Genomic DNA, 21483 nt, shown 5'->3' on the forward strand with positions numbered 1-21483 from the left:
GAGCTCCCTGTGCCCATTCTATCAAAAGATGATGATGCTATTGGTTTACTTTTCTCTATCCTTTGCTGGTCATGTCTGTTTAGACTCTAAGCTCTTTGAGGGGACAGGACTGTCTCATCACATGTTTGTACTGTGCTGAACACCATCTCTGCTGAATTCTCTAAGGGTGCATCTACACAGCAGGGCTTAACTTGAAATAAGCTAGGCAAATTGATCTACGTCAATTGCGTAGCTTATTTAGAAATTTGGGAGCGTCTACACAGCACTTATTTTGAAATAGAGCACTTCTTCCTCCAACTTCCCTTACTCCTCGTGCAACGAGGGTTACGGGAGTCGGAGTAAGAAGTCCTCCAGCTTGACAGTATTTCAACATTTTTTCAAAATAACTAGCATGATTTTGAAATAACTTAGTCTGCATCTACACAGCAAGCAGTTCTTTTGAAATAGTGTTGCTGTGTAGACGTACCCTAAGTCCTACTGTCCTACAAACTATTTATAATACAAATTTCAATGATCAGTGCAAAATTTGACTGAACACACCCTGGATAACCTGGCTTTGCACTCCAAAACCATTTACATGCACTAATCTCCCTTCATTATGATTTGAAATAATAAATTACCCAACATTTCCACAGGTCTACACTGGCTTGAAAGCTTCAGCAGTCATTTAACAACAGGGTCCCCTTAACTTACTGCTCATCATTGCAAAATATGTCTGACTACTGTAGAGAACCAATTTTAACTCATCCATTGTTGTTTGCTAATAAAGAGATGCTGAGCCTGAGGCACATCCTGATATTGGTTTTCAGGAATAGAACACCGTTGGTCAGCACAGTCCATCATTTAAGAACTCTTCTGTTTCCACAGTGGCAGCTTGCCAGGGACAAGAATGGCATAGAGAAAAGAATAAATGAATGAATTAGAATCACTGGGCTATTTTTAGCCAAGGCAGAGATCAGTTTATCTTAGATAAAAGGCAGTGCACTGCTGGCAAGATGATGGCTGTTTTGAAAACACTCCTTACCCTCATAAAGAGTAGTAAAATATTAGTTAATTCTAGCTCAGCCACTCTTATTTATATCTTTGGCATATAAAGAAACCCTGTGGACTATAACAATGCACAATGTGAATTCAGTTATTAAACAAAGCAAGTGGAAAATAAATCCTACTGTTTCCCTGTGGATAATTATTCCCCTTGCTTTTTAACCTGCATTCCTACGTAATGCACTGTAATTCCCTGAAGTGTGAAGATTCCTACAGCATTACATTAAATAATACAGTTCTCTTGATGGCAAGGTGTGGCCACTGCAGCCAACTCCCTCACCTGCTTTGGTGATAATGGATGTAGGACAACTAAATATTCACTCCATTTTGAAAATGGAGCCTTCAATGTCTGTGGGCGACCATTTGCTTCCTCCTCCAATTTGGAGACATTCTGAGTCTCAGAACACTTTTTAGATTGATTCTGTTCATTTTATTGTGACTCTGCCCTCCCAGCCCATTTGCCTGTTGGGTCCCTCAGCTGAGTCCTGCTCAGCACTATAGCGGTTAAAGGCAGAGACTGTCTTCTTTGCTGATGTCTGTACTGTAGGGACCTTGGGTTGGTAGGCACCTCTGTGATTGTGGAGAATGGGGGGAGTGATGTGTGTAACTTTTGAACTACCGTATTTTCCGGCGTATAAGGCGACTGGGCGTATAAGACGACCCCCTAATTTTTTAGTTAAAAGATAGGGTTTCGTCTTATACCCCAGCGCCCCTCCGCCTCCTTTGCTCCCGGTGTCCCTGGTCTGCTGGAGACGGTCCCCAGCAGACCAGAGGCACCAGGAGCAAAGCCGCAGCAGCGGCGGGGTCCCGCGCCTCTGAGGCTTTGCCAGAGCAAAGCCTCAGGGGAAGCCAGCAGCGGGGCATCCCAGGCGTGCCTGGGATACCCCGCTGCCGGCTTCCCCCGAGGCTTTGCAAAGCCGCGGAGGGGCTCCGGCGGCGGGGCAGCTCAGGCGCGCCTGGGATGCCCCGCTGCCGGCTTCCCCTGAGGCTTTGCAAAGCCGCATACCTGGCATATAAGATGACCCCCGATTTTGGGGGGATGTTTTTTAACATCAAAAGTCGTCTTATACGCCGGAAAATACGGTATCAAGTGCACTACGGTTTGCCTCTTATCATGCCAGACAGCAAGCAGCTAAATTAAGGGAGATGGTTCAGAGACAAATAGGAAACAAAACAATGGCAAATATAAGGTAAAGTCCAGGTAATATCAAAGGCCCATGAGGAAACAATGGGGAACTTATTAATTGGGCAATACCCGTTGCATGGTTACTGCTAGGCTAGCAAGGTTTATTTTGCCCAGACCTGAATTTAGGATCAGACGAGATGCTGAAACCTTAATGATGCAGGTCTGGCAAAGAAGGGGAGGAGGGTTAAATGGGTTTTTAGCAGCTGCCCAGAGACAGCACCTGGCAGAGACATTGAGGGACAGGGAGAAATGGCAGCAAGCAAGCTGCTTTTCCTGGAGAGGGGGTGACTGGACTGAGGGGAATTTTCCAAAGTTGGTAAGGAAACATTGCAGCGTAGGTAAGACCCCAGTAAGATAACTCTTTTGTTTGTTTTATCCCTTTGCTTTGTGTGACCCATACAGTTGGGTGAAGACATACTGCTTAGTTTGAAGAAGTTTTTGAGCTACTTTAATCAGCTGCTGTCACAGGATGAAAAGGGCTGACAGGTGTCAAACACAGCTGGAACTGTCAGATTAACATGGTTGATAAACCGGGGGGGAGGGGGGGTTCAGCTTAGAGAGCCAGCCTGAGGGTATGTCTACACTAGCCACCCTAGTTCGAACTATGGTGGCTAATGTAGTCATTCGAACTTGCAAATGAAGCCCAGGATTTAAATATCCCGGGCTTTATTTGCATGTTCCTAGGCGCCGCTATTTTTAAATGCCCGGTAGTTCGAACTCGCTGCCCGGGGCTACACGCGGCACGGGCTAGATAGTTCGAACTAAAGCCCCTAATTCAGAATACCGTTACTCCTCATTTGCAAGTTTGAATGACTACATTAGCCAACCTAGTTCGAACTAGGTTGGCTAGTGTAGACATATCCTGAGAGTGGTAAAACGTGTGATTTACCTAGCATGTGGTAAAGGCATGCTTGGTATGCATCTAGCTTTGGCATGAGTGGGGATGCTAGAGGACCTCTTGAGGACCTCTGTGATTCTAAGATAGCAAAGCCTGTGGGGCTGCTTTAATGTCTGCCAGCTGGCTAGGGCCCCTGTGTGCAAGGGTCACATATGTGTATGAGTCTATAGCATCAAAGGGACCCGATGCTTCAACTCTGTACCACATGAGAGCTCTCCCAGACCAGGATAATTCTTAGTGAGCTGGATCTGGCTGACTGGAGCCTCAGGCAGTGCTAAGTGGACAGAACACAACCAAAAATCTGGCTCATTAAACTTTAAGAGGTAGTTTGCAAATTTCCTCTTACTACTGTAGACATCTTATCAGGTATCACTACTGTGATATGATTATTAAGCACTGGTTGTGGGTGATATCAAGTTTAATAATTTTCAGACTCATTGGCTTAGTGAGCCTAGGAGATGCATAGCATATGTAATGAAACCAACAGAACTGATTTGTTGTATAGAAATGAAATTTTTAGATTTTAATCAATCAGATATGAAAATATAAGAAATTCAGAACATTTTAGTTAATCCTTATATTAATAATGATCACTAAATACAATTTCCCATTTTTTGGCAGACACTTTCTTTATACATGATTATTCCCATTCTATTTTTTTCTGTTTTCTTTTTTTGTGGCACGGCGGGTCTAGTTTTTAAATTCTCTTTCATTCAGAGGGCATCCAAATGCCACATATGAGGACTTATGCCATGGCCCTGGCAAGCAGTGCTTAATTTGTGCCAGGGCTGAGACCTGGTACCTCCGGGGTCGGCAGTTAAGAGCCGCAGCTCCTTGAGGCTTGTTGAATCAGTTATAAACGTAAAAAAATTGCTTGAACCTCAGCACCTTTTTCATTATAAATTAAGCTTTGCTGGCAAGCATCCAGTTTATTCCAGACAGAAAATAATTGTCATATAAATCGGTTTAAGACACTCCATCTCTTGCATCTATTTTTTACTGTTTTTATGGTGCAGTAAGTGTTGGGCTGCTCTCTACTAACACTCCTAAAATCCCAGACTCCCCTGCCAAGAGGATTCACAGTCAGACTCATGTGTACTAAGTAAACCTGCCCTGGAAAGTTGGATTGTCCTGTCCTTCAACTCCAACTACACTAGGCACCCAACAGTGTATGCTTTGTCTGTAGTCATGACACAGACATATCTGCTACTCTTTACTTTGTGTCTGAAATAGAATATATAGGTTGGGTGACTGCAGACAACATAATTTCCATAGCTCATCTAGCCCTATGTGAATTAGATTCTTGATTAACTTGAACCCAGCCATTCCCTGCCTTATTAAAAATTCAAGGGGCGTCTTTTTTTTTTTTTTTTTGGTAGGGTGCACCATATCTTAATGAAGATGCTTCCTTTTAAACACCTCCCCTCCCAGTCACTTTCACATAAAATCTTTATGGCAATTGCTGATATGGAAAGGTAATATTAGTAAACTGATGTCTTTGAAACTATAGTTTAGCCACTGCAAGCTAGCAGAGCCAGAAACATGGACTTGATTCAGTAAACCACTTGAACAAGTGTTTCACATTAAGCACGTGTTTAGATTTCCTTGGATTCAATAGGGTATAAGCCTGGGCTTTAGCACTTTCCTGAACAGGGATGCTTTCCTGAGCAAGGACTCATGGAATGAGTCAATTCATCAAGTGCTCCAAGGACGGCAGTTCGAGATGAAGAAAAATCAGTAGTCTTTTCTGCCCCAGCACTTAAGTTTATGTAAAACTCTTGTTTTAGCTAGCACAAGGGTTCTCAGACTTCATGGCACCGTCACCCCCTTCTGACAGCAAAATTACAACACAAACCCAGGAGGGAGGACAAAAGGCTCAGTATGCCTGAGTCCTGCCACTCTGGGGAAGGAAGGGAGACAAAGCTGAAGCCCAAGGCCTTCATCCCCAGGTGTGTGTGGGGGGAGGGTAGGGTGGCTCTAGGGTTGTCAGGTGTCTCATTTTGAACCAGATAGTCCAGTATTTGAGCTTTCTGTTTGGGAACAAATTGAGAAAATACAAGTGTCCGGTATTTTCTAAATAAGATATAATGTAATGTCAAGTGTGTCCGGTATTTTTGTTGAAACCATCTGGTAACCTTAGGGGTCTATAACCTGCACCTTGCCACCCAGGGCTGAAACTCTCAGTCCTGTGCCACAGCAAGTCTCGAACCAGTTCTGGTGTCCCAACCCATAATTTGAGAATCATTGAGATAGAGGACTCATCCCAGGGATGGATTTAGTTCAGGTGCTTGTATCTACAACTTGGTTAATTTCATATTTAGATTGGCGGACTCATTGAGCAAGGTCTTTTTCAGTTGGAATGTCCAATGTCCTTTCTGCCCAGTGAGCAATGACTATATCCACTTTTATACTGTTTCTTTCCACAGGGTATTTGGAGCAGCTATTTTCCTAACATCTATGCTGAATATGTTCATCCCATCTGCTGCAAGAGTACATTATGGTTGTGTTATGTTTGTAAGAATTTTGCAAGGTCTTGTGGAGGTAGGAGCATTCAACATTTTGGCTTGATTGTATTTCACTCATGTTTGTGTGTTCAGTTTTATAAACTCAGAAAAAAGATTTGCTCGGGTTTTTTAAATAATCCACGTTGCTCCTTAAGCTTCTTTCTTATTCAGTGATATTCGGGATTTTATTTACTCCTGCTGAATATTATTACTGGGGGAAAGTCCCATTTTTATGACATTTTTATACTTTTTAAGATTGTTTTAAAATTACACCCATTTACATATTTCAATTAGTTTGAAATATAAAGTTAAAATACCAGGTTTATGGAACGGAAAGTAGATCTGCCACATTTTAATACTATCATTCACTGCATATACTCTGTGGCTGTGTCTACATTGGTGCGATCTTGCGCCACAGAGGCCGCTTTTGCGCAAAAACATGCTGCCTGTTTACACTGGCGGGGAGTTCTTGCTCAAGAACGCTGACGTTCTAGTGTGTGAAATCAGTGCTTCTTGTGCAAGAACTATGATGCTCCCGCTCAGGAGTAATCCCTCCTGCACAACTGTTCTAGCACAAGAGGCCAGTGTAGACAGGCAACATGAATTTCTTGCGCAAGAAAGCCCGATGGCTAAAATGGTCATCAGAGCTTTCTTGCGCAAGACAGCGTCTACACTGGCATGGATGCTCTTGAGCAAAAGCACATCTCTTGCATAAAGGCACATGCCAGTGTAGATGCCCTCTTGTGCAAATACTTTAACGCAAGAACTCTTGTGTTAAAGAGTATTTGCGCAAGATCATGCCAATGTAGACGTAGCCTGTATGTAAACATCACATGAATCACATCACTTTACATCATTTTAATCACTTAAATTCTTGTTCAGAGCAATTCACAATCTTCATATGCAACCAAGAAAGTTCTTCATAGCTCTCCTCAATGCCTCCCTTATGGCTTAATACTAAAGAACAACTATATCAGTTGAAAATAACAGCAACTGTATACAGTAAAAGCAAAATTTTATGATGTGTGTGTGTGTGTGAAATATTTGCTAGGGTGTGACCTATCCAGCATGCCATGGGATGTGGAGTAAATGGGCTCCTCCACTGGAGAGAAGCAGGCTAGCAACTACATCCTTTTGTGGTAAGTTTAATGATTTATAGATTTTCTGATCTTGTCTTTCTAATATGTTGGTGTTTCCTATCAGAAATGCTTTATTGTATTTAGTCACATTGGTTTTCAGTTGAAATATGACTCTCATATATAAGGGGGTGAGGATCTTGATGGAGAAGAAAGAAGGCCAAGAAGATGTAGAAATGGTGGATCAGTAAGTGTGGGGAGAATGCTATACAAGAACAAGCGAAACAGCGAAACTTGTAAAAACAGATACAAGTTTGACACTTTCACCTTGTGTGTGTCACCAACTCAAAGAATAGAAGCCCAGAGCAAATTCATGTTTCAGACTTTGCAAATAAGGTTTCATCCTACAAAACAACTAGCATCACACCTAATACTTGCTACTTCTGGCTCATAAGAGCGAGAACTCTACCACATAGCAAAAATCTGGCCTTAATGCAATACAATATACCATGTATTAATTAGTAACACAGGATTTAAAAAAATCATTAAGATCAGACTTTTAGATATCTGCAACACTCAAAAAAAATCTGTTTAAAGAATCTTTTTCTCTTTTATGTTAAACCATTAAAACCTATGTAAACTTTATTTGAAATGTAATCATACAAATGTCTTGGCACACCGCTCCTCCTCATGAAACCTGCTCTCCTCCTTCAACACAGCCAAACAGAGAGGACTGCAGCAAGTGAGTCAGGATACCCCAAACAAATGCCCCCCTGCCTCCACCTCACTGCAGATGCCAGTACCCACCCACCCTCTTTCCCCCACTTACCCATATGCAGTCTACTCTCCCCAGCCCAGCTGGGGGCTGAGATAAAATCCTACTTCTCAAACTTGTGGAGGACACAGCACAAAATATCCACCCTCCTTCATCTCACCCCAGGACAAACAGCACAAACAAACTCTCCATTCCCACCTCACCCCAATGCCAGCATCCCTCTTTCCCCTACCTACCCCATGCAGTCAGCGTCTCCCCCTTCCCAGCCCAGGTAGCTTGAGGAGAGTGCTGGGGTTTTGCCTCTCACACATCATGCAGATGGGATTCCCCCAAACTTCTCTCCCCTCTGATTCCTATCCCCAGCCAATTACTCCCTTCCTCCTCATCTCCCCAGCTCTGCCCTCCCAGCTACTAATTCCCTCCTTATCTTGCCTCCTTACCTGTTCTCAGAGCTTATCCATTTGAAGCAGGCAGCTCAGTTTAAAGCTGTTGCTCAGCAAGATGCCTCTCCCCCTGCTGGTCAGCTGAGCTCCCAGCCTGCACGGAAGCTCTGAGCCTCTGCACAGAGCTCATTAAAGGGCTGTGTGGCCGCACAGCTGCACAGTTTACAGGAAACTTAGAAGGAGAGTGAAAAAAGGAAGGTAAAAGTGGATAGAAGGGAGAAAACCAGGAAGAAAATGGAGACAGAAAATTTAACAAACAATGTTAAAGGATGGGAAAAAAATCACAGGAAAAAAGTCTGATAGCAAATGCAAGCATTGAGGGACTAGTGGACTATTGTACCAAATACAGGAGGAAAAGGGGGAGACTAGGAAAAGGCAAATATGTGCACAAAAGGGAGGACTTTTAAAATAATGTACAGGAATTTTGCTTTATGAAGGTTTTAAATCTACAGATTAATGGATGGAAAAGTCCCGACACACTCCCTTTGGGTATGTCAAACTAGGGTGGTTAATGTAGGCAACCGGAGTTGCAAATGAAGCCCAGGATTTGAATTTCCCGGGCTTCATTTGCATATTGCTGGGTGCCGCCATTTTTAAATGTCCGCTAGTTCGGACTCCGTGCCCGCGGCTACACGCAGCACGAACTAGGTAGTTCGGATTAGGCTTCCTATTCCGAACTACCGTTACTCCTCGTGGGTAACATACCCTTTGATCTTTAACCCCTTTGGATGCTATGGATCGCCTCCACCTGATTTTTGAAAAGTGAAATGCTATGGCTGAAAAATTAGGAAGCCACAATATTTCTGAGTAGCTCCCAGATTTCTCTAAGTGTCTCAGATCCCCAGGATCAGTGCTTTGGCAGCAGCTTTGGAACAGCCCCCATCAATATGCCAGACCCATGGGTGGTCGGTAATGTAGGCACAGCCATCCCAAAACTGTCTACACGCCTGATTGCCTAAGGCTGGGGCTGCTACTGGGGAAGGCTAGGGCTATGGGGCATAGTTTCCCCATTCACCAAGGAAGGCTGGGGGCGGGGCTGGGACTGTGGTGCAGCAGCCTGGCATGGAAGCTCAGATACCAGGGCAGGCTGGGACTGAAGCATGGTTATCTGGCTCCCTCAGCTGACAGGGAGGGCTGGGCTAGGGGGGTTGGGGTGGTGGGGGGAGGGAGAAGCACACAAAGTCTCCTCCTGCCCTTCCCCCATCCTACAAGGAGTGCGTGGCGCACTTCCCCATGGAACCATAGACCTGGAAGAGACCTCAGAAGGTCATCAAGTCCAACCCCCTCCTCTAGGCAGGACCAATCCCAACTAAATCAACCTGGCCAGGCTTTGTCAAGCCGAGACTTAAACACCTCTAGGGATGGAGATTCTACCACTTCCCTCAATAACCCATTCCAGTGCTTCACCACTCTCCTAGTGAAATAGTTTTTCCTAATATCCAACCTGAACCTCCCCCACTGTAACTTGAGACCATTGCTCCTTGTTCTGCCATCTGTCACTACTGAGAACAGCCTTTCTCCATCCTCTTTGGAACCTCCCTTCAGGAAGTTGAAGGCTGCTATCAAATCCCCCCTCACTCTTCACTTCTGCAGACTAAACAAACCCAACTCCCTCAGCCTCTCCTCATAGGTCATATGTTCTAGCCCCCTAATCATTTTGGTTGCCCTCCGCTGGACCCTTGCCAATGCATCCACATGCTTTTTGTAGTGGGGGGCCCAGAACTGGACACAATACTCCAGATGTGGCCTCACCAGAGCTGAATAAAGGGGAATGATGACATCTCTGGATCTGCTGGCAATGCTTCTCTTAATGCAACCTAATATGCCATTAGCCTTCTTGGCTACAAGGTCACACTGTTGACTCATATCCAGCTTCTCATCCATTGTAACCCCCAGGTCCTTTTCTGTAGAACTACTACTTAGCTGGCTGGTCCCCAGCCTGTAACAATGCTTGGGATTCTTCCATCCCAAGTGCAGGATGAATTGGCCTGGGGGCGGGGGAATAGCAGGGCCTTTGCAAGCAGGATCAACCTGAATAGCAGGCCGGATTTAGCCTGGGGAGGCCCTTTTGTCCACCCCTGCTCTAGGGTGAGTCACAGGCTTAATTTCCTCTGGGCCTTCAGCTCTCCTGCTTCACACTGTGAGCTATTTGACGAATCCCACTGAGAAAGGCCCCTTAGGGAAGCTTGCATAACCTTAGGGAGCAATGCACCTATGCAAGCATGTGCAGTGATACTTAGCCAGCATTGTCAAACAGAAGGGTCTATTAATCAACTGGAACACAGCACAGGAAGTCCATGGTTAGCATAGGGAAATGAAGGTTAAAGCATATTTCCTTCTGGGTAGCCAGACCCCCAGCCAAGCTGCAGTGAGTGAGTCCCACTGTTCAAGCTCTGTCACTGTGTTTACTTTGTCAGACTCCCAGGTGTGTACTCCCAGCTAACATTTAACTTCCACCTCACCCCCACCCCAGAGTCCTTTATTCCCAAGCCGGGAAGATGTGGCTCAGCCTCCCCTCTGAGAGACACAGAAGTTCATATTTCTCTGCATCATTAGTGTCCATGTTCAGGCAAGTAGGTTGACATGGTACTATGGGCCCAGATAGCTAGGCATTGTTTGCACCTGTGCCTTAGCCCACCCTGAGAACAAGCATTCCCTTTGCACTCACTCAAAATAAAAATGGCACAGATAAAGCAAACGGAAGCACACATGTGTCTCAAACATATTTCAAAATATTTTCCACTTGGTCACATCAAATCATTGCATTCAGCTTAGTTAATCCTGCAGGATGTAGACTAGACATGAAACTCCAGTCTGAGGAGTCACCAATAAAAAGTATTTGATAATGAATTATTCCAAGGAATGAGAAGACTGAGTTCTCTGCTTGTCTGACGACAGTGCGCTCTTAGGTTGAATGAGTTCAACAACAAAGTACGAACACACGTCAAACAAACAGGGAAGACCCAAGTCTATTCCTTTCTCAAAATAATTCATTGGCCACACTTCTCATCTGTGGCAGAGTGAATCTGGGGAGCCCTTGGGGCAACCACAGAGAACATACCCTCCTCTAAATCATGTCAGGCCAGACACCCTTTGCCCACAATGCACTGTTGTCATAGGTCTAAAAGGTGTCATATGAGGCACCGTATGTAAACTGGTGACACACTCATCCTGACATCATCTGTGATGTGTGTACAGGTTGTGTACAAAGAATTATAAGTGTCTTCTGGAAATACATTTTTAAAATGTGGGAGGCAGAGCAAAACCCCAGCTTGCCCTAGATAAATAAAGTGGACTTACCTGTCTGACCAGCTTGGTTACAGGTAGAGGACCAAGAAATTATATGTACATATAGACTAAACAAAGCTGCCAATCAGCAGTTTAGTGAGCACACTGGGGGACAGAGTGTGCACCCCAGGAATCTTTCCTGGCTCTTGAGGCAGAAACAATGGATTTCTGAATACAAGGGAAGCAAAGAGCCACCACTTAGGCAACAGTACCTTTTCTCTGATGCTCTGAGTGCTGACCAGCCAGGCTGGGCTGGAGCTGCTGCTAACATGATGTGAATAACAAAACTGCTTAGGCAAAAATTGTAACTTGTGAGGATTAAGTATTTGTGGTCACTAGAAATCATGTTTTGTTTTGTTTGTAACCATACCTGTCTCTCTTGTTCTTGCTTCGTGTCACTTAAATCTCTGGTCTTTGTTAATAAACTTATTCTTGCTTTGTTACAAAACCATCTTAGTGCTGTGTATTACAAACCAGCACAGGACTTCAGCTAAACTTCCAGATGGGTGTGTACTTCGTCTCTTTGGAGGCAGCAACCCTAATAATTTCTGCGAGGGTCAAGTAAAAGGGAGTGGACACTGTAAGGAGACATGCCTGGGGAACTGGGTTTTGCTGATTGTTATCTGCAAGGCAAGATTTAAACTGGCAGGGACTTGAAAATTTGCTGGTGAGGCAGACAGGCTGGCATGTCAGAATGCTGACATACAGTTTAGCAGCAAAGCTTTCAGTCTGACTAAGGCAGAGGGTTAACAAAGGGGTTCACAGTTCTGGGTGTCCGGACCGGGACCTATCAGATCCCCACTTCTCAATGCTAAAATAGAGTTTTCTCTCTGGTCTACAGAAGTCCTCAGTGAAAATTCCTTTTTCGAACATTGAAATGTTCACATCCTTTTCCAGATCCTTCACAAATATACCACACACCTCTCCTTGTCTGGAAGACTTGTTAACCTGTTGCTGTTTTGAAAATTGACTGTTTCTTCAGACAATTGCTATAACCAACACATTGTTAAACATTCCAATACCAGGTCTAGATGAGCACTCCATTGTTGCTAGCATTGGTGGAGTTTCACAAGCGCTAGTATAACGATGGGAGATTTTATTTAAGTTCTCAGTGTTGAACTGGTTCTGCTCAGTAATGCTGAAAAATCAAGCTATTAACTTTCAGTAGCTGAGTTCATCCATATGTATAATACAGATAATATCGCGCTCCTACCTCAGCATATGTTGCTGCATGATAAAGGCATCTCTTGGACTTTGTGATTAGGGTCTTAAATGCATGCTGTAGTTGCACAGAGGCTGGAACTAGAGGTACTGACTTGAATTGATTTCCATCATATAAAAGGGTTACTGTTTGGTTCAGTGGCTTTCAGTACCCTTTATACACATTGTCCCAGCACCTTTGTGTAGATGATTTAATTCATACAGGAGTTGGAGGAGTTCTGTAATGCTGACATGTTTTCCCAATCCTTTTGATCTTCAGGTTCTTATGCTGGGGCAGTGGTGGCCATGCCCTTGGCAGGGCTACTGGTACAATATATAGGATGGTCATCAGTCTTTTATATTTATGGTGAGTAGGCTATTGTGAAATTCCACACGGTTGGGGCACCATTGTTTGACAGTGCAGTATAAATCTATTTTAAAAGAGTACTGATCAGAATTGTTTTGCGTTCAGTCTTATTGTCCGCTTTCTGTGCAGTGTTATTGGATACTATGGTAACATATTGTACAATGCTTTCAAAACTGTAATGATTTCAACATGTTGGGCAATGTTAACAGCCCTTGTGAAAGCCCACTTGACCACCAAAAGATGCCCCAAGCATGCTGATACTGCCTTGAGGCTGCATCTTATAAACACCTAAACACTTTCCCCTTCACAAAAACATACCCCCTCATGGTGGGGAAGCTCACCCGTGCACGTTTGGGAGTCTGTTTTTCAGAGGCGGGATGGTTTTCTTTGATTCTTTGCACAGTGTGTGCCTCAAGGCTTGCCAGTCAGGGTCTGCTTACTATGTCATTACATAGACCATACCAATTTCTTTTGGATTAACCATGAATCTTTTCCCCACTCCCCCCATCCCATGCTGATATGTGCTTCTGCCTTTTCCCCCCGCCAGGCACATAAATGCAGCATGCTGAATAAGGTGCTCAGATACCACTCTGATGGGCACAATATAAATACACAGCTCTCATTTTTCCATGTGAAGATTTCCTGTCAGACTTGGATTTGATTGTCAGATAACTAACTGACACATTAGGCCTTAGAGATGCTTTACCATTACATACTGGCATTTGAAACCAATCTGTTCTCCTCATCGACAGGAATGTTTGGAATTATTTGGTACATTTTCTGGCTGTTTCATGCCTACGAGAGCCCTGCTGCACATCCAACAATAACCAATGAAGAAAGAACATACATAGAAACAAGTATAGGAGAAGGAGGCAGCCTCGTTAATGCAAGCGTAAGTATAATTTAATGGTCATAGACAGAAAATACCTGTGTTTTGGTGGCCATTGACATTTATGGCAAACAAATATATTAAGACATTGCATGATACCAGTGTGTGGCTGGAGATACAATATAGAACTTTAGCCTACCTAGGGCTAAAGAGTACAGAATCTAGCCCATGCACTCAAATAGAACAGTCTAATCAATGCATATGTAAAGAGTCCACTTCAGCAGGAGGCCATGCTGACTCCCTATACTGACCAATTAAAGGACAATTGTCATGTCACTGTAAATAGGGACTCAAGCCTCTCAGTAAGCTGGGAGGCAGTTTATCAGGCCTGGCCTTCGGTTCAGGCAGAGGTCAACAGTTAAGGGCCCAGCTGGGGCCAGATTAAGGTGGGGTAGTGGGCAGCTGCCCGGGGTGCCAACCTATGTGGGGCACCTGATTGAAGTGGTAAGTGGCGCCGTGTGCCCGGGGGTGGGGCCACGCAGGCGCCACATGCCCACTGCCCAGGACGCAACTATGGCTCAGTCTGGCACTGGGCCCAGCCTGGGATACAGCTTCGGCAAGCAGTTTATTAAGGCCCAACCCTGGTTCAGGGCGGGGTGGACAGACAAAAGTTTAACACAAGTGGTTCAATAACAGTTTAAAGCTCCTGCCAGGTCCCAGCTGGGAGGGAGTTCAGTTTCCTGGCTGGTGGAGAGCCAACATGCGCAGGGGTTTAGCCCCTACAGGGGGAAGCTTGCAATCTGAGGGGAGGAGTGGCAGGGGGGATGCTGGCCCACCCGCTCCACTATGTCCTAGCCCAGGGCTCTGACTATGGCAGCTCTGCTTTTGAAAGTGAGATCGGAAGAAGATATGCACATTCCCGTGGAATTTTCATATCCTCTTTCGAATCTTCCGCGTAGTCTAGATGAGTCCTGAGAGTAAGCCCTAACAGCTTTAGAGCAGAAATAGCAGGAGAGGGAGTCCCAGAAGGAGTGGCTGGGCTCCCTACCCCAGAAACCAGTTGCAAGCCCCAGCCCCTGGGGAAAGGAGCAAGCTGCCAGCCCAAGCAGTGGCCTGAGAAAGAAGGGTCTTTGCCATGATAATGTGTCAAATTCTAACATTGGATGTTCAGCTGATGCATTTACTGAACTCAATCACACCTTGGCTGGAGACTCACATGCACATCCAATGTCACAATTGTACCATTAATATTATTTGGATCAGCATAAATACATCCAGGTGGAGTTCATATCACACTGGGTACATGCTAGATCCATTTTAAAAAGAAGAAAAATATAAATCTGTTACCATCATTACAGACTCTTTCTTTTAGAAGTTCTATCGTAAATAAGGGTGGTTCTGAAATAATTTTCTTCCGGCTGTAGGGATTACTGAAGCATAAATGGAAATTCAAAGTGAGAAGAGTGAATTGCATAAATTCCATTTGATCCCAAGGCCTTTAGTTCAAGACCCAATTCAGACTAAAAATGATATATCTGCTTGCCAGTTGGCTACTGCATACTTACAATATGGAATTTATCAGATTGAATCACACCACAAGAAAGTGAGGAACACAGAAAAGCTTTCACACAATTTGCTTTATAATTCTTTTTACCCACTCTTGCTCTACACCGTATCTCAAAAGCCTTCACTCTGCAAAGAAGGAAGCTCTTTCTTGCTCTCAACCACAAGCCTAGGAGTGAATACTCCACTTGCTTGCACTAATGTAATTCAGGAGAAGCTGTTTGGAAATCAATAAAGTTGCACTGGGACACCATTCATATGAAAGGAAAATCTATCTTTGTCCTATCCTTTACCTGTACAAAAAGTCCTAAGTTTATTTTTTCTAGAAATTTAGCACCCCTTGGAAGAAGTTTTTCACTTCAATGCCAGTGTACGCAATCATCGTGGCAAACTTTTGTAGAAGCTGGACCTTCTATTTGCTGCTTATAAGTCAGCCTGCTTACTTTGAAGAGGTCTTTGGCTTTGCAATAAGTAAGGTAAGTGTCTTACTTCCAGCTCTTGCCCTTTGGGCCTGATCCTACAAGGTACTGAGAGGTCTCACCTCCCTCCAAAGCCAATTACAGCCGAGGGCTCCCAGCAGCTGGTAGAAGTGGGCCGTTTATTTGCTGCCAGTGTTCTTGAACTATGAGAATAAGTGCTTGATAGCAAATGGCAGGTCACTAGCATAAAATTACTAACTAAACCAAAGAAATGGAATAGACCATTTAGTTTAAGCAAGAGACCATCAGTAAAAATAAAATCAGGGCACTGACAACATATCAATAAAACAAATCCAGTGTGCATTTGGATTAGTACTAGAAGCTTTGTTATGTATTCAGATAATTTTCACCCAAATTCTCCTTTTTCTTATTGTACATCAAGTAACCTATTCCAAAGGGAGGCATTCAGCCTCAAAGATGAAAGGAGTTGATCATCAGTTTATAGTCATAAACCCTAATCCTGCAAGAACTTAAGCAAATGTGCTTATAAAAGTAATGTATTTGCAATACTGAGGTCTTATTGGTTAATGATTTCCTTTGTTTCATTGTAAATTGATTGTCTGAAAAACATGCAGGCACTCCCTTGACAACGCTCGGCATTTAGTAAGCAAAAGAAAGCTTCTTATGAATATGGGAGGTAAAAAACCATGTAAAGCAATTGGAAGTCATGGTGCTATAATCTAATATCAGAAAGCATGTCATGCCAGTAAGTTTGTAATTAGACTGGGCAGAATGTGATTTTTTTTTGTAATTCTGATGGATAATATCAATGTTTATTTTTGAGCTTTTTCTCTTTTTATGTTGCATTTTCACAGTTGTGAGAAATTATGGGGCTAGACAATAATAACTGAATGACAGCAGGCATTGAGAGTGAAAAAGTTAAAGCTTTTATAACTATTAAACACCCAAATTGTCAACATAACATGTCAAAATATACAAAGTGTAAATATCCTTAACTCAAACTCTTAATAAATTCTCAAATACTGGTAGCATTTTTCCTTCTCTACCTGTTGTAAATTTCAATGATTATAGAGGGAATCTTTTTTGCTTCTGTGTATATGGTGAAATCAACATTTAGTGACATGTAGCAATAAAAAGCTAATGCTTCCAACTCTGTTTATAACATGAGCAGGGGTAAGTCGAGTTTTAACTGTCTTTTAATTAACTCCTTGGCAAGAGTAACTATAAGAGCCAGAAGAAATGGATGAAAATTCTATGGTGAGATTCCCAACCTATCTCTGGTTCCTTTAAGCTAAAAGGGAGGGACAGAGTAGCATAGAAGAGCCCTAAAAGCCCCATTTCAGGCTGAGGAAGAATTCCCCTGATGCAGAAGTGATGGAGTGAGCCATAAAGCTGCCACCCAAAGACCTTCTCATAAAGCTCTGATATAAGGGATTCCTATGGGCAGGATGGATGTGGTAGATTTCTGGCAGTGATGTGGCCTACTGGCCAGCCAAAGGAGGCTGCCATAACTTAGGGCCCCCAGAGCGGTCTAAATTATGCCAGAGCCTCTCTGGCTTCTAGAATGAAGGTGTCTCAAAGATGGCTCAAAGATACCATAACTGCCTTCCCCCTACGCTGAAAATTATGTAAGAGGTACATCCCAGAATCACCTGAGTTAGTCTCTATTTAAATAAATGAATTCCAGAAAAAAATATTTCTCAACAAAAGATCAAAATGGAATGAGAGAAGACATTGACTTACAGATAGTTTGTTTAATTTCAGGTTGGCCTTTTGTCTGCAGTTCCACATATGGTCATGACAATTATTGTACCCATTGGTGGGCAATTAGCTGACTTTTTACGAAGCAGGAAGATTTTAACCACTACCACTGTAAGAAAAATCATGAATTGTGGAGGTACTGTTGCATTTTCCAGATAAAATATACAGTCCTGTGTTGCAATTTCTGCTAGGGTTGCCAGGTGTCTGGTTTTCAACCAGATAGTCCAGTATTTGAGTTTTCTGTTCGGGAAACAAATTGAGACAATATAAATGAGAAAATATAAATGTCCAGTGTTTTCTAAATAAGATATAATGTAGATTGTGATATAATGTCAAGTGTGTCCAGTATTTTTGTTGAAACCATCTGGCAACCTTAATTTCTGCACAAATCACAGCTTCTCTCTCTCTGGGTTTCCTACATTTCCCTCTCTAAGCCCAGGTAGTGACTGCTAGCTCTCACACTGCAGTCCCTTTCTGTTGCAAACTTCTTGACTCTATATTTATATTTTCCCCACCCTGCCAGAGTTATCTGAAGGGGGGCTCTGTCCTTCTCTGTGTCTACTGACCCCTCCCCTGGCATGTTCAGCTGCTCACCCTGGCAGCCTGGGTGAGCAGTAGGACGGAACCACTTCACATTGGCTGAAGCTGGCCCCTCTAGCTCACTGCTCTGTGCAGTGAATCAGCTGCCTGAGACTGAGAGTCTGGCTGGGGAGGCAGCAGTAGCTCCACCCCCTCTGTTCCCTGGCTTGGCCTGGTTGCTGGGGTCAGTGGCTAGCAAGCCAGAACTATGCTGAAATGGAAAGGAGTTGCTCTGGAAGGGGCCAACTATACCAGGAGAGAGACGTGATGGAAAAAGGCAGAGCCCCTCTCTTCCTCCTTCCCCTACAGGCAGAGCAGAAACCGGGGAGGGGGATACTTGACCCTGCATGCCCCCTATGTAGTGCCTATGGTGTGGGGGGAACATCCCATCTCAGATATGTTATTGCCATGGATACAGTTTTGTCATGGTAAAATTAGGCAACATTTATGGAACAGTCATCATAAAAATAACCATGCAAAATCAGAGTATAGTCATGGCAACCAAAACATGTAACAATTTATCAGTAAAGTTTTACAATATAACACAGAGGCATTGACCCTGACCCAGAGGCTGAGCAGCCCATTGGGGCGAGTCAGGGATTGAAGATGGTGCTCCCTCCCTGAGCCCTGCTGTCCTGGGCTGAGGCCTGAATTTGTGGGAACCTCCTAAACTCACAGAATCCATGATTTCTGTGACAGAATCGTAGCCTTAGCTTAGGTGTAATTGTTCATTTAAGGGTTTATACCTTTAATTGAAACATTGGAAACTGATCGCAGTCAGAGAGAAGTTACTAAGTTAGATGGACACAGGAACGGCTCTACTTTATCAGTTCCTTTGTTCTTATGTCCTTATATATGGCGCAGGATGGAGGAAGTAATCAAAAGTTGCACCTTCTTAGAGCAGGTCGACCCTAAATCATCAATGAACATTCTCAAATTAACTGACTAGTGGACTGCAATTATGTCATCCATACTTGATGCAGCTGGAAGTATGGTCATGTGACAAGTTAGAAAACACTACTTTTTATTAAAGGCAGAAGTTTGTTTCTAGAAGTTCCTTGTAAATCTTGTTGATGGTTTATTATAATAATGTCACTCTGCTGTTTGAAAAAATCTTCATTCATTATTGTTACAAAGGCTATCTCAGATCACTAACACTTAAATGAGCTAGAAGAGATAAATAGTTCTCTCTTCTTTTCTAAGTTAGTTTACTTTATATGCAAAGTGCTTTTAAATGCCAATTCACTTTCACCATTTCCCTTGTATAGCCAGTGAGTTAGTTTCTCTTCTTGTTTTGTTTGGGTCATCTCACAAAGTGACAGGGAAAAGAATGATTAAAATAAAAAAAACCACACAAATAGTAAAATATTATCGTGAACCCACAAAAATTGGCAACTGTATTGCCCTAAACTACATTAACTCACATTTAGAAAACTCATTAGATTGATTTGTCCTTATTGGTGTCTTTTTAACTGGTATAGTTTACAGAATTTAGTTTAGTCTCATGTTTCATCTGCAGGTTTTGGCATGGAAGCAACTTTGCTTTTGGTGGTTGGTTACTCTCATACAAGAGGTGTAGCTATCTCCTTCTTGGTGCTGGCAGTGGGATTTAGTGGATTTGCTATTTCAGGTAAAATTTCATCTTTTTAATCAGCAGATTAACTTCTTACATGGCTGTTTATAGGGCCACCTTGTTTTCTCTTGCAATATATGTATGTGTGTGTGTATGTATGGGAGGTGAAGTTTGAGAGAATCTGAGTCTTTATCACTGTAGGTTTACAATAGCATCATGCTCTTCAGATTGCAACACACACTTATCTCAGAATATTACGCTGTTATCACTCAAAACAGGAGTGACATGGGGTTGCATAAGGGGTTATGTGTCCCAAATGCCCATGGGCAGGAGGGCAAGGGGCTGGCCAGCAGCCAGGGAGGGACTAGTGGGGGGCGTGGCACAAGCAGCAAGGGTCTGGGCCCCCACACGCAGTGTCGGGGAAGTGGAAGACCTCAGCACCTGCTCACTCTCCTACTCTGGCTGCATCGCTCATGGGACTGCTCCCACACTCACGGGTGGGAAGCAGAGTGTGAAGGGGTTGTGTGGTTCCACTTCACCCACCAGTGCAGGTGCTGGCCTCTCTGGCCCTTCTATTCCCTGGGTCACAGTGGTTGGAGGAAGAGGCAGGGTAGGGTCATAACAAGGGTGGGGAAGAGGTGGGGAGAGGGTGGAACAAAGGCCTGGGGCAAAGGGTGTTTGTTCTAGCTCTTCCTAGGGTTGGGGGTCATGTAGTGGTGTCCCCTGGGTTACCCCTTATCAGTTGCTCCTGACTCAAAACATTAAGGCTGTGTCTAGACTGGCAAGTTTTTCTGCAAAATCATCTGCTTTTGCGGAAAAACTTGCCAGCTGTTTACACTGGCTGCTTGAATTTCCGCAAAAGCACTGACGATCTCATGTAAGATTGTCAGTGCTTTTGCGGAAATATTATGCTGCTCCCGTTCAGGCAAAAGTCTTTTTCTGAAAAACGTCTGCGCAAAAGGGCCAGTGTAGACAGCAGAGATTTGTTTTCCGCAAAAAAGCCCCGATCACGAAAATGGCGATCGGGGCTTTTTTGCGGAAAAGCGCGTCTAGATTGGCCACAGACGCTTTTCCGCAAAAAGTGCTTTTGTGGGAAAGCGTCCTGCCAATCTAGACACGCTTTTCTGAAAATGCTTTTAATGGAAAACTTTTCTGTTAAAAGCATTTCCGGAAAATCATGCCAGTGTAGACGTAGCCTAACACTATTAGGATATAGAGCTAACAGGTCTGAAACTCACGTGTAAGATGAGAAGGTTTGAAATGTGGTTGAAATAGTCAGTATTAACTCTCAGATTGTAATCATGCTGGTTCTGTCTGTTTGCCCCTCTAACAGCCCCCTTCAGTCCTCCTGTAACTCAGACATTTACAGAAAGTGGATGAATTACCTCTCCGCTGCCTGTTTTGTGTTGTCAGTTTGCCTCTCCTCTGCCAGACACACCTGCTGGGTGTCCTATAACTATCTCTGCCCTTGTGCAGGGAGTTCCTTTCAACTCCATGGGCTTAGCCGAACAACCTGCTGGGCTCTGCAGTTCCTATGATATAAAATGGTGACTTCTGTTATTAGCAATTCATGTTAATGAGCATGAGAGGCTGGCAACAGAGATGTCCGGATAAGGAGGAATCTTGTGTTCCACTGTGGAAAGATCGGCCATCAGAGATGCAGGATTTTGCTCATTGGGGAGGAGGTTTTATTTCTAATTTCAGTTTTACCAGTGCTCAGCCTAGTGCTTTCAGTTGCCTTGAATTCTTGAGAAAATACAATTTGGAATGTACATGGCTTTTCTTTGATATTTCCCACAGCTGATATGCGCAGCTTTTGTTACTCACAGTATTACCCTCTTGACAATCACTTAAATTGCTTTTTATCTTGTGTTTTCTTTTCTAATAAAATATTTATCCACCAGAAATCTACAGGAAAGGTAATTAAACTTTCCACTATATATTCTGGCTGTCTGGT

General features: G+C 43.6%; 1 protein-coding gene across 1 annotated transcript in view; it reads left to right on the forward strand.

Annotated features, from left to right (window-relative positions):
- SLC17A8 (solute carrier family 17 member 8) overlaps positions 1–21483 on the forward strand; it is a 46424-nt gene that overhangs the window by 20712 nt on the left and 4229 nt on the right. The window contains exons 4-10 of the mRNA XM_006125916.3: positions 5555–5669; positions 6684–6771; positions 12695–12781; positions 13534–13673; positions 15500–15649; positions 17378–17510; positions 19473–19583. Coding sequence (XP_006125978.1) covers positions 5555–5669; positions 6684–6771; positions 12695–12781; positions 13534–13673; positions 15500–15649; positions 17378–17510; positions 19473–19583 — 824 coding nt within the window. The remainder of the gene's footprint in view (positions 1–5554; positions 5670–6683; positions 6772–12694; positions 12782–13533; positions 13674–15499; positions 15650–17377; positions 17511–19472; positions 19584–21483) is intronic.

This window comes from Pelodiscus sinensis, chromosome 1 (assembly GCF_049634645.1).
Source record: "Pelodiscus sinensis isolate JC-2024 chromosome 1, ASM4963464v1, whole genome shotgun sequence".
NCBI lineage: Eukaryota > Metazoa > Chordata > Testudines > Trionychidae > Pelodiscus > Pelodiscus sinensis.